This window comes from Notothenia coriiceps, unplaced genomic scaffold (genome assembly GCF_000735185.1).
Source record: "Notothenia coriiceps isolate Sejong01 unplaced genomic scaffold, NC01 NC01_scaffold00037246, whole genome shotgun sequence".
Lineage (NCBI taxonomy): Eukaryota > Metazoa > Chordata > Actinopteri > Perciformes > Nototheniidae > Notothenia > Notothenia coriiceps.
In genome coordinates this window covers 1,306,800-1,321,478 of record NW_011369947.1, presented here as the reverse complement: position 1 = coordinate 1,321,478, position 14,679 = coordinate 1,306,800, and the positions used below count along the sequence as shown (strand labels likewise).

Below are 14,679 nucleotides of genomic sequence, written 5' to 3'. Positions count from 1 at the left end.
TATTTCAATCCAAATGTTCATATCAATAATGGGCCAAAAAGCCTTAAAGAATGTGAAAACTGTCATGCTATAACTCTTTAAACAACTCTGCAGCTCCCCTCCAGAGTATTTTATTTCTGTTGTAGCTGATTGTTTTGGACTTGCTACCCACGTAATAACTATTTTGTTTATCTCTGCTCTCAACACTACTGTGCCCAAAGGACACAGTCAGGGACTAGAGGGTGAATTTAGTGGAGCATTTAGCAGCTGAAGAGAATACAAAATTCCCTCGAGAGTTGTTTGAGAACCTTCTATAAACAATTTCAGTGCAGCTTTTCTCAGGGCATAACTGCTGGTTTCTTTATATGCAAAATGATACATGCATACTGTGTCATCTTTATCTTCTGCAAGCAGTGAGATTGGACAAAATATTTTCTGCTTTTGTACAATAGTAACTTAAAATGTTGATCAGGATGGACCACGATGAGGCATGGTCAATTTCGTGAGAGATGTCACATTAGAGAATGTTTACTTAATTCGAGAGTTGTTTGAGATCAACTGCCAACAGGGGGAGGGGGGGGGGACACAAACACCACTCCAGTAATGTAATACATCTACTCTGTGTATGCTACACTCTAAGAATTGAAATATGGATGTTTTTTGCATTGCCTATGGTGAAATTATGAACTTAATCATGGCAAAGAAAACAAGTTGTGAGGTTCTTTCTTTTATACCATCAATGAATTACCACTGTAAATAATAGAGGACCACAAGACAGATTTTAAGTCATGTATTATGATTAGGGCCGGGACTTTAACGCGTTAATTAAGATTAATTAATTACACAAAAATTAACGCGTTAAAAAAATTAACGCATTTTAATCGCACTTATTTTTGCACCGCGGAACGTTTCTCACTGGATGAGTTTCAGGGGTACCGATTATACTGGAGCACCAACTAACGTTCATTACTTCAGACAACAACAAACCACAGTGAACAATAGTCAAACGTGAACGAAGAAGCTGATGAGACCGCTTTGGTTGGCCCCGTGAATGGGACATTTTGTTTTAAAAAACGGACGGATGGAAGCGTCAATAAGAGCACAGTTGTTTGCAAATTATGCAAAAAGGAATTCGCATATCACCGCAGCACATCAAGCCTCAAGTATCACCTCAATGCAAAACATATAGCAGCTAGCGTGGAAGCTAGCGTGGACGTTAGCCCGACTCGTAGTACAAGGACCCACACCCAATTCGCGTTGATCAAGAAGAGTTACGACAGCGGAAGTCCAAAAACGGTTATCGNACACGAACGAAGTTTGTGCACAGATGGAAGGCTGACAGGCAGGTAGGCCATCCAGTTATTTTAGCCGGGCCGATTGGTCGTGCTTTTTACAGTACTACGGCTTCCCGTAGTACTGTAAAAAGCACGACCAATCGGCCCGGCTAAAATAACTGGATGGCCTACCTGCCTGTCAGCCTTCCATCTGTGCACAAACTTCGTTCGTGTGTGTTGGAGGAGGGGCTCTGTAAGGAAGTGGCAGATTTTTTCCAGCTGTGTATTTTCAAATGCTAGCGCACTCGAGCAGGTTTCTCCAAAAGTTCCTACCCCACCTTTAAACTATAGTAAGTGAAAATGTATTGATACCTTCCCTTCTTTAAAAGGTAAGCTACTTCATAGAGCTCCATGCATTGAGCTATGCTAGGCTCTTCCCACTGTTGTATTAAAGGGATATATCTGCTCATAACAACAAAGAATTGAGACAAAAACAACAATGAATCAATTTGTCTAATAACTAATGCCTTTGTACCAAAAGCCAGACATACAATTAAAAATGTCTCTGTCACATATTGTCCAAAAATGATGAAACACTCAGCGATGAACCACATTGTTATTCTGAGTGACATGCTCCTTCATGGTCACTGTCATCAATTGTGAGTCATTCCCACATAAAGCTCCTAAATCGTGGTGGTGGAAACATTAATGAGTGACAGTAAGAGAAGACTTCATACCAAATGTGTAATAGTCGGCAGCTTAAAACATTCAAAAGCATATTTCAGCACTGTTTCTGAAATGTCTTATCGAACTCCAGTCAGGCTGTTAAGCAATTAGGTGTTACTCCTCTATGCATTTTAATAATTGATGTTAATAATTGACAACCTAATACTTTCACTACTACTTTCATACCTCTCAAATCTTACCATTACAGATAGAAAGCTTTACAATTGCGCAAAAATAAAGTTTCATTTAAATGAAAAAAGTCTTTCTTCAAGTTAAAAGTTTCAGTCATACTGAAATACACTAAATTAATCAGGTATACTGTGATTTGAATCATTTGAGAGACATTCTAGATAAACTCACAATGATGAGGGGATCGAAAACATGTCATTGTCAAACTTTTGTAAAAATTATTGCGTACATTCTTTCACTACTTGTTTTTTCTCGCTCAGCTGTAGCAGTATATTCCTCCTGTAAAAAAATCTCTCTGTAAAAGATTTTCAGCAACATAAACTGACATTTCTGCCAGTTACAATTGATTGTATATTACATCAACAGCAACTCCTGAATTGCTGAGAGATTCACTCATTACCTGATCTGTTTAGATAGTCACACACTTGGAAGCCACCGGGCTGCGCGAGGTGTTTTGGATGATTGTCGAGTTGAGAATGTGTGAGTTGGTGAGTGAAAAGGCAGAATTCCTGGAGACCAGCCATTACTGGCATCAGTGCGGAGGATGGCTGGCCATAAATCAGCTCTGTCTGAACAGTCAATCTGGTTTGTTCATAACGCCTGTAGCTAAACAATCAGTTTGATTTGTTCACTATAAGCGATTAGTGTATTGTGGGCTGATGTCTGCATGATGCAATAACCAAACACAAATACAATGTGTAACCAGATTCAGCAAAGTGAAGCCAACTCATTTAATCACTTACTCTTTATCATCAGATTCGGATATTCATCAGGTCATGGTGATTCATGTGGAAGTCACTGAGGAAATTAAATACCAAACTTATTTTGGGAGATGAATCAGATCAATTTCTTCATAGGTACCAATGTTGTTAATTTGTATTTGATGGACTTAACCCCATCAAACAAAAAACTGTAATAGACAGTTAGCACCTAGCAACACTTCCAAAGTGTTTGACCGATTTGATACACACACTAACACACAGCAACCAAACTAAATACAGTTGCAGTGAACAATGAATACTTATGTATAACCTGAATAATATTGCACTGGAGGGAAACAGACCAATGTCTTCATTTATAATTAGCTGGGAAACATAAATATGTAATATTTCCATGAGGCTGCCAACCGCTTTATGAGGGTGTTTTCCAGGTAACCAAGACTGCAAAACAACTAAAGGGCTGAACATGTAGCACATTGGCTTTTGGATTTTTAGACGTTGTTCTTGCTGCTGTAACCACAGCTACAGTTGCTGTAAGCACAAGTCTGGGTTTACATTGCAGTGACGGAGAAAGTAGTCCCTGTTTGTAAAAGAGACCTTTGCAGATGTATCTAGAGTTATCCATCTAAGGTTCTAAGCTTTAGTACTCACAGAAAAAAAGGTAGGCTACTATTGTGTGGTACTGTATTACCAACACTGAATAACAATAAAACCCTTATCCCATCAAATCCTCGCATTTGAGAATCTGGAACCATTAAAGTTTTGGGCTTTTTATAAAATGCCTTAATCAACGAGCTAATTCCTGATTACGTTCTCATGGACTAATTAATAAGTTAATGAATGAATAAAGTGATCCTACCATATTAACTGCTCTGGAGCAAATATCATTCACAGGAAATGTATATAAAAAGTTGTATTATGGGCTTATTTTATCAATGTAATTTAATGATTCCTTCAGATATTATTGCAGATTTGTTGAAAGCTAGCGAGCTAACGTAGCTAACCTAGTAATTTCAAATATACTGACAAAACACGTACAACTATGCAAGCGTGTCAGTTGGCCAACTTTACAATCCCTAAATGTCAAGAAACGCTCTGGTGCATCGATCATCACTTTTTAGTTTTCCCGTTTCCGTTGAGTTTCGAGCTTCTTGCAGCGCCTTTTGATTTTGCAGTGATTTATGCTTGTAGCATTTTGCTAATGCAGCGCTTAATTTCACGTTTTGTCAAGTTGGCCACCGTAGATATACCATGTAATAGATCAGGTTTTATATCCAAAACTTTTTCCACTGTTTTATAACATTGGATAACTTTCTAGTGACTGCTTCAGGCAGTAAAGAGGAGGAGAGAGAAGAGCCTTTACTTAACCAGGAGTTCAGGTGCTAAATGCATGAATATCACAGTTAGTCTACGCCAAAAATAACAGCTCCTTTCCAGTACGCTGCCCACAACCACAGCCAGTCCCTAAAGGTTAAACGTGCCTCACCACAGTATCTTAAGGCTAGATTCTTACTGAGTGTCATGCAACCGTAAATAAGTCGTCATTAGAAGTGAACCAGAGCATTCCTGCAGCGATGAGGGGGACACTGGGTGAGCATTCAAACATCTAATTGCTGGAAACCAAACATCTGGGAATAAGGCCAGGTGAGGTTGGCAGAGTTGCTAGCGGGGAACAGAAGAACAGATGAAGTAGAACATGTCTGCGTCTTGTCTCAGACCGCGAGGATCCCGCCGCGTTCCAGTCACTGCAGAAGCACTGGGAACACTTAGCCTGCAAACCATTTGTTATGAGACCAGGGAACACCAGCCGTTCAGCAGAATCAGCTTTCAGGATGTCATCAAGCGCCTTCATAGTACTGGGTAGGTATTGTTGAAAGCCAATCCACTGTTTACACAGGCTTTTCAAAAATCATTAGGGGTTGAAAAATATTCATAATGTGCACAATGCTGGTGGAATTTAAAAACCCCAAGATGCAAATTAAATAAGACTCCTCCCTGGAAACAGTTTAAACTTTTCAATAGATGTATACTCACTCTCTGGTAACTATTCTGCCTTCATGTCTTTGTAAAACCTGTTTTCCTCAAATTTTACAACCTCATCACAAAGGAATGTAACAGTGAAAAAACACTATAACATAATGTCATACAGAGAAATGGTAGAAAATAAATGCTGATCTCTAAAATAAAACATGACTTCCCCTCTTCATCAGGCTCAGGTCAATTGTTTTTGTCTTCATTTTGCAAAGACAATCGATGTTTAATGGCACTAAAGCTGAGCATCTCTCTGTGGTGACTTTAAAAGCCCTTCTGTTAATTCCAAGACAAAAAACTCACCACTCCAGAAACAAAAAGTGTGATCCCCCACAACAAGCTATATAAAAGCAATGGCTTCAACATTGCAGTCTGCCAGTCACCAGATATAATCACCAAACAAAACCAGCTATGTTTAATGGTTAACTTGTGAAACATACCACATTGTTTCCAAGGACCTCACAAGAGTGGAAACAATAGCGCGCCAAAGCAGATAGATGTAAATACTCACAAAGAAGAAGCTTTCGATCTTCCTATTTATGATTGTTGAGGATGTTTGTCTTCTTTGTGTCAGTAGAAACAAAAGACTTGGTTTTGGGAGAGGACCTTGTATACACATATTGAAGGAACTGTGGGTGTTTTTAAGGACATAAGGATGTACATAAGGATATTTAAAATATAACCCACATACTAGTAACAATTATGTATAGCACATGTAGTGAATTAGTATTTCAAAATGTGGGCACACAGGAAAACAAAGAGATTATATTCTGTCATTTGGAATATGAAAAACGTCACGGTTGAGAAAATGTAATGTACTGTATATTTTTTAATTGTCAAATCTGAAAAGACCAAACTGATCCAACTAATTGCACAAGTGTAACAAATAAGTTTATTCCTGTGTGCTATCTACCACTTTTGTTGCCCAGAGACTAATACAATCATATAATTGAGCTGCACTGTTGCTCTGGTGGACATTGTCCTTCAATACCATGCTCAAAGGCACTCTTTAATTTGAGTAAATCTGTAATATTCTGCCCTGTGGCTGTAAATACTGTAGTACAGCAAATGTGTATTAATCCGCAGCTGAAAATAGTCCCCCACAATTACAGTACTTAATCTACGTAATCTGTATTTAAGACAAGTTGGTTTTAGTTTAAACTACATTGCTAAGCAGTTGTGGGAAACTCTCGCTTACATTTTTAAATACAACAAACCCTATATATTTATGACCTGTTTTAGCTACCCCAAACAGGCTAAGGAAAACTACCGTATTAATATAATGACTAAAGAATTGTTGGTTTTGAGGTAAAATAATACCGGCTTTGTAATATTACTTAAGTTGTGCCAAAAGCCATTAAAAACTGAACTGACATCAGACCTTTTTATCTCAATTCACTCGTCTTGTCCCCTCTGTAAATCATTACTAAGTCTTACAGTGGGTGGTCTTCCAGTTCCATTTCTCACAAACTACGGAGTCAGAGGCGATTGGAAATCTGCTGGAACAAAAGTAATACACTTGTCTGAGACACACAGGAACAATTTAGGAACAATGTAGCAAAATGGTCTTAATCTTAACCCTTTCTATGTGGAAGCTTCATGTCTGCTGCCACCGTCTCTCTAATCAGAGCTCCTTTCACACAGTGGGAAAGTCAATAACAGCATACAATCAGTACTTTCTTTAAAAGGTATTTTTAAAAGGGGACTTTGCATTCATTTCAGTTGCTGTAATAGGAATGATTCTACTTTGCAACACTTTTATTATTGGAAACGTAATTGTATTAGACAAAGACCATGTCAGAGACACAGAGGAAGTTGAGGGAGACCTGGGAAGAGATTTGAAATCTTTCTCTCTGAGGGACAGACCAGGAATAACATGCTGAGCGAATCAGATACATGCAGGTACCACAGAAGGTATTTTGAATCATTACACATTTGTTTTATTATTCCAACTGTTATTGTTGTCAACAGTATTATAAGGAGTGGCAATAGTATTTGTCAAGTTATTATATTTAAAGCTACTTGTTATTAGAAATGTAAACAGTGTGTATTAAACTGAAAGGAAAAGAAAAGGAAACCTTCATCCTCACAGTACCTAACCTTAGTCAAAAGTGTCATTAGGAATGATATTATATCATGTGGTACTCCTTGTTCTGTTTTTAAAACTACAAATATGCTACTGATTTTGTGAAGCCTAAGCTACAGTAACTTTTATGATTCTCATTCCTTAAATATGAGTTTTGATCTGGCTTTATTCATTTTGAGATGTATGTTGATCTGAATGCACCAGATAAGTTGTCCTGGGACATTGTCTTGGTATTATATAGCACAACTAAGGCCTATGCTTACCCTTAGACGGTACTGGTGCTATAAATTGTGACTAAATGTTGCCAACTGCTACAGTAGAAACAAGAGTGCTTCACTGATGAGCACAACCCTCAACCTGGGACTCACGTGTCAGGTGGAAGATGCCCTCGCAGGAGCTGATGTGGGACAGGAAGGCATTTCCCAGGCCTTGACCAGCATGAGCGCCTTTCACCAGGCCAGCAATGTCCACGACATTAAGGAAAGCTGGAACTTTGCTGCAAACCAGGAAGTAAAAGCAAAAAGGTCAGACTTTAAACATGATTAATATCACTTTAAATAAAAGAGAAACCTCCCTCATTGTGCCTTAATCCAATAAAGTCATGTAAAACGTTATATTATTGTAACACTTAAAAGATTAAACTATCACCTTCTTATATCAGATTATAGTCACAAAACATGGCATAGTCAACACTAATTTAAGAAGCCTTAACATAGTGTAAACATCATAAAAGAGAAGGCTCGTTTTGGATTTTTCTTTATTGCAATCAAATCCTATGAAAGAAAACAATAATGTCATTATCCGTCTCTAAATAATTTACAACTGAGAGGTATTTAATGTCATTGTTCTTGGGCTATACTGTAGCAGTGGATGGAATCAGTTCTGCGGGTATTAAAGTTGCAGCGTAAGTCAAGAGGAACTGAGTTTAAGCCTGCCACTGAGATACATACTGCTCTTTGAAAGGCAGTAGTGACTCAAATTCATGCAGTCAAATGCTCTGTGCTGTTCAACATACCAATGCTTGTCAGTCAAAAAGGGATATCTCACTAGTGCTTTGTCAGAATAGCCCAACAAATCTGAATTCCGCCTGCTTTAACAGCCTCTATAAATGTGTATGATAACCAGGTGTTGGAGTTTCAGATGATTCTGCTTTTCCCTTAACAGAAAACCTTGAAGTAGAGCAGCAATCATACATCATACAGAACTGGCAGCTACATGTCAACAACATTGTTATGTTTTCTCATACCTATTACAAGAAGACCGTCAGCGACTACAGATCTGAAGTGTGAATAATAGGTGAACGATGAGACCCCATACCTGTGAGGTTTGTGGAATTGGCAGAGGAAATCATAGCGTTCATCTGGAATGGGCACTCTGCTTTCATTTGGGTCAATGGTGCAGAAGGGGAAATGTTCTGCTGCCGCCTGACTCTTTGTCAACACGTTGAAAAAGGTTGACTTCCTGAAAATAAAAACAGCAGTGAGGTCAATCCATCTAAAAGTGCTGGTGTGCAGAACCTCATGGTTCGACTGCATGAACCTGGAACAGTTCAGTAAATTATTTAAGGCTTTTTTTATTTTTCGGAAAATGGAACAAAAAAAACCAAAAGGTTAATGGAGATAGAGTATTTGAGCTTTTGATTCAGAAATACTATATGAAATACTTCGCCCAATTACAAGGTCAGATAATCCCATAATAGATCAATTGTAGGTGGAATTGAGGGGCAAATTACATTTTTGATAGATCTCAGCTGTTGAACGGGGTCAGCCAAACGCCGCCCCATGTTGCGATCACACAGAGATTTATTTTCTCTGGCACAAGCAGATCAAGTGTACTTCAAAATCTACAGACAATGGCAAGTGTCTACGAGTCATAATGGCATGGCAGTTAACTATAATCCAGGACTTTCCATTTGCATCCTCTCATTGAGGGAAATTATTGTTTGTTAAGTCCTATAGGCATAAGATTGCTCAAGATTGCTAAAGTGATGCATTCGTTTCGTATGCAAACCTAAATTGTTTTTTAAACATACTTGAAGGATATTCTTGGGTCACCTTGGATGACAAAAAGAATGACAATCCACAGTTACATTGCCCCATTATCATCAGGTTTGAAAATGTTTCTAATTAAATCAATAATTACAATTTAGAGTGTAAAATGCAGGTCCATGGGGATCCAGACTGTTTTTCCACTAGTGGGAGTGGTACTTAACTCTTATATGGTTTTTTTAATCTTTCCAAGAAAAGGAAGATGCTAAATAGAATGTTTAACTGAAAGTGGAGAACAATTAGGAACAAGAGAATAGTCATGGCACATAATTAAAATGTGTGATTTGGAAATAACGCACATATTTTCTTAGACAATTTCTTTATAGGGGTCAAAGTGCCACAAAATATGTATCTGTTTTATCTCTATGTGATATCTCTGGGATATCTCTATGTTCTAATAAAACACAAGACCCTTGTTATAGATGATATTTGTATTCACAACAGTTCTTATCAGAAGATTGCATTGTTTTTCTGGTTGAATGGCTTGTTTAACTTCAATCAAATCAATTATATTAGCAAGTTGTCTAATTCAGTGTAAAAAAGGCAGGGAGACCAATGAGCTAAATGTATGAAATAGAAAATAATTGTTGTTTGTCTATTGTTAAAATAAATGAATAGTGCATACACAGTATGTTCATGCCCAAATGTTAGCATATCCACTTTTTAAGCATATTAAATGGGACAATTGGGAACTTCAAAAAATTACTTAGAGATGAGTTATTTCTTCATTTTCTGTCTGGTACATAAACATAAAAACATGACGAGCTTAAGTGCATAAGAAGTCACACAGAGCAGACTGGGATGATGCACTATAGTCAAAAGGCAGGGACCCTTTCAATTAAGTTCAGCAGCTGACCTGAGGAAGTGTTTTAAGAATGACTCACAATGAGTCAGTTAAGCCATAAACTGCATACTTGTCTGTGTGTCACAATAGCATGTTAAATGGACAAGAAAGACTCAACTTTTTGGAGCTTTTGAGCAAAAAGACCAAATGTCTCTGTGATGGAATAGCTGCGAGATTGGCTGAATCACACTCTCAAGTTTCCCATGTGTGTGAAGAACGGTCAGTTACGCCCAACTAACAGCAGGCTGGCATTCAAACATGGTTCATTCATGAAGAAACCACAGGAGGGTTGACGAGTTGCACTTTGACTTAAATGAGGTATGGCAGGCCACAACCTCAATGAGTTCTTCTTCTTATACCAGGAAGAAATTTTGGTTTTGCTGGGTTTAGAAAAGAAAACACTGGACTCAAGGGGGTTGGATCCTTGTGCTCTAAAATCCAACAAACAGCTGCGTGAAGAGGCTGCATGTGCATGAGCAGAAACATCTAAAAAAAGGGATTCTATACAGTGTTCATTCTCCGTTATAAATATCTGAAAATATAATGAAAAGTCCTGTAAAAAATACCCTCACGCTTTATACAGTTTATTTGGAATAACATGAGCTTTTTTCCCTTCATAACCTGCAGTTTTCAGTCCTTGTAAAAGTTTTAAGGCCACTTGAAAACAACCGTTCTGACTCAAAAAACGTTTTAGGAAGCTGCAGAAAGATGAGAACCTGACAGCTGAGAGGAAGATGACCTATCGCTGCGGCCCAGTCTGTAGCTCAAAGGGTAACATGTGGGGTCTGCCCTGTCATTACACTCTGTCACTGGGGCTGCTGAAGGTCCTGGTAGATGCTGACAAGGTGGATTTGTCTGACCAGGTCTGACATGCAGTCACTGTGTCAGCCTCCTCACACACACTCTGAGCATGCAGTACAGATTCATGTCAAGTTGACCACCTTACGGATACGAATCACAGGAAGAGTAACTCGATTTCCAGGTTCATATAAAGGGAAACATTCCAACAACTCCAAAACGACCTCACATTCTTTTCATCCTTTTAATCAAGTTACTGTGTTTGATTACATTGATGTATTGACAGACAGAAACACCTAAAATAATTGCTGCATCTATGCATTAAAGGCATAAATAAACAGCATCAGTAAATAAGAAGAAAGAGAAAAGGTCCGGGACTCTGATTAACATCCTTCTACATATTTTTACCTGCAACCTTTAGTTTAAATGGTTATATCACAATTGAAGACCCTAAAGCATAGTTTGCACAGGAGAAAAAAACATTTTGAAAGACCACAACAGAAAATGTGTATGTCCATAAATAATGTACAATTTCATGCAGGTGTAATAGCTGAGTGATTAAAGCAAAGGGTTTGGTAACTTGAACTTACAAGTGAATTTGATACAGTTTTCTTTAAAAATGTGTTCCACAAATTATAGTAAATGTGGCCAGCAAGGTGTCCTATTTTACTGAGAATCCTGTGTTTGTGTTCACTTTTAACACCTTAAAACATGCAATGTTTAAAGCATTACGTGAACGTTTATTAAGAAACATTGAAAAGATGTCCATGTGAAGTTGCTTAGTAACAGGGTATTTTGCCTCTCTGCTATTGTGTACATTTCGAGTTATAAACATCAAGCCAAATGCTGTTTAGTTTGTTTTGATAAAAACAAGGTGTAAAAGCTCTTTGTGAAGAAACGTGAACAACTCAAAGTTGTCTGTGTATCTGAAATTCTATTTTTCTTTCTTTATTTAATATATGCTCTTAAGTCTTGAAATGTACTGTACTCAGCTTACATGCTGCCTTTCATGCATTTATATTTATGGCATCATGGGAGGCAGACATAGTTCAGATGTGGACAGAGCACATGCTGGTGCAGGCAGTGTGAATGGGGAGAAGGCGACACTATCTATGTAAATAAAAACGTTACTTACCCAATATTAGGCAGGCCAACAATTCCTATTTTCAATGAAGTGCCAAACCTTCCAATCAGTGGCAGCGGCTTCGCTTCATTCTCTCCCTTTCCCTGATAAAGACAACGAGGAGAAGTCTGAAGTCAGAACCAAACACCATTACATAATCCACAATGCATGCTCGTTTTTGGATGGAGCAATTCCTCATAACCTGCAACTTCTTTTGAGCCATTTTCCACTGTTAGGTTTCTGCTGAGTTCCACAACAACTCACCAACTCAGAGAAGAAAACAACACATTTACACAAAATGTGCCAAGCTTAGTCCTCAAATGTTACCAGCCGACTGCACCTCGGATGGCTCGCTCCCCCGCATTAAAAATAGAAAATGCAGCTTCTGGAAATGGAAGTTGACACTGAATGCTGGCAGGATGACCTGTACCTCCACATTTAGCTGATGGTTTTTTATCAATGTAGGTTGATGAGCTGCTGTGAGATCAATCTTACATAGAACTGTTGGCTGAAATGTGTCTGCATTGAAAGTGTAGTTAATCTTCAACAGAGGCTTGACTGGGTTGTCAACAGCTGCCTGCTTTGAATTAACATTTGAATCGTCTTGACAGCCGTGTTACTGAAGACATCCACCAGCTTCATCCCTTTGCTGGCAGGTCTAAGCAATTTGGCCATTTCCCTTTCTTTTATATCTTATTGGCTTCCTACAGCAATAAATCCTCTCGTCAAGCAATTTATTTCACAATGCACTTTAATGTATATCAATTATTTCCAGTGCTTTTGTCTCTATTCACCTGCCAACAAACGAAACAATGACCTAAACAAACTCATGGTAGATCAGACATTGTCATTTAAAGCAAACAAAAACAATGGTTTTAGCTTTATCTTTACATTTAAGAAGGAAGAGACCTTAAGTAATAACATATTGACAAAATACTCATACTTGTGCTATTCAATGAGCTTCATCTGATCATAAAAAGTGTCATTTTCAGACAGCACTGTACAGCTTTAGCGCCACAGAAACAAAGTAAAACATCCTTGCTGTTTCCACCAACCCCCCTTTGAGAGAAACAGGTGTAGCCACATGAGCACACCAAATTACCACAATTAGTTAAATGTCCTCAAATAAACTTCCCCCAGCAGAAATACAAATTAAAGCTCACAGGGGCACAACCAAAAACCATTGCCCAATCCAGCATCCTGTCTGGTTTAACATGCTGAAAATGAGGCTCTAATAATCTGGATTTGAGGCAAGTGAGACTGGCTTTGTAGGGAGAATTCAAATGAATAGGTCTGAATTAATCATTTATCTTTTGTTGATGGATGCACCCCCACTTAGACTCATCACAATAGATGCAGAGCGTTTTGTTCAACCAAATAAATCATTCCCATTGTTTAAGGTACATTGATCAATCTAATGGCTTGTAATAGGCTCCTAATTGCCACAGAGAAGTGCTCACGAATAGAGTCCAGGATTACAGATGCAACTCAAAAATCTTACTTGAATGACAAGGCAAGATCATGTTCTCCCCTTTTGTCTCAAGAAGACATCGTCAGAAAAATCGCTACTCTTTTATTATTATAGGTTAATGGGACAAAAACATTTTCCTGCAAATACATTTAAGGCAATGCTTGCAAAATACATTTATTGATTCATTAATAATCTAAGATTACAGGAAATTTCTTTTTAGGAACATTATTACAATCTCTCATTATAATATGAACACGTGAATTAACATGTCAACAAACGGACAGAATACCCGTGTTATCATTGAGACTAAAATCTGTGACATCATTTAAGATTTTTTAATAATTGTTATAATAATGTTGTGCGATGTTGTAATATAATTTAAGTGTAATGAAAACAATGTCCCTACATGCTGCGTGTAATTTCATTTACCGCTCCAATTCATTTCACTTCTTCAGCAACAATTCACTTTATTTATGTATAATAGACATGTAATACTGTTAACAGCATATTGTCAAGATTGCAAAAAAATATTACATTAATTGTCGTTACAGCTCTCGGTATTTGATGAGGCTGATTTTTATTCACCCTTTTAAAGGGTGGTGGTTTGAAAGCAAAAGGAGTGTTTGAACAAATTGCGCCTGTGTTGAATGGCAGCATTCATACTCTATAATGGAGCATTATTTGCCCGTTTTGAATACTATAATGCACATCGTTCAGTCAAGCCTTTCTCTGGAAAATTGCTTTAACTTTTAGAGGGATGATGGTTCACGTCAGAGGAGGTCAATTTTACATTATGTCATTATCCCTGGGCGTTTTTACAAGCTATGTGGTATGCGGGCTTATGGAATTGTGATATTTAAAGGGGAAAAAAATAGTCGCTCGTTTAGACAAATTGTTGGAAAATGGAAACCTCTTAATCTTCTAAAATGTATGAATTGAGTGGCATTACATTTTATTTCTCGGATGAGACTCGGACAGAGTGCAAAAGCAGTTTAATGGAGATGAGTGGCGGCCTCAGGCATCACCTGCTAGCTGAAACTTTTCCCTCTTTTAAAATAATTGTCTTTGAGTTAAAAACACATGATCAAGCAAGCTGTCATTTGTAATTAACCCCTCACCTGAACTGCCCAACAAGGAAGCAGGGAGGGGGGATGTGCGCACGGCACGAACACACGCACGAGCACAGACGCGCAAATAATTGTGTCTGGAAGTAAACAAATGGTTGTTGATCCATTACGAGTGATTAGGTTATTTTCCTTCGTGTGTTCAGACAATAAATGTCATGCAGTCGGTTCATAAATGATCCCCAGGCGTTTGGAGGAAATATCCCTGCTGTTTCCGGCCTGTTTCTGGACATCTTCACTAAACTTCTCCTGTGATTTTGCAATACG

General features: G+C 38.1%; 1 protein-coding gene across 1 annotated transcript in view; it reads right to left on the bottom strand.

Annotated features, from left to right (window-relative positions):
- LOC104966262 (obg-like ATPase 1) overlaps positions 1 to 12,040 on the bottom strand; it is a 44,313-nt gene extending 32,273 nt beyond the window's left edge. Inside the window, 4 exon segments of the mRNA XM_010795445.1 lie at positions 7,373 to 7,500; positions 8,322 to 8,465; positions 11,830 to 11,921; positions 12,020 to 12,040. Coding sequence (XP_010793747.1) covers positions 7,373 to 7,500; positions 8,322 to 8,465; positions 11,830 to 11,921; positions 12,020 to 12,040 — 385 coding nt within the window.
- Between the last annotated feature and the right edge of the window lie 2,639 nt (positions 12,041 to 14,679).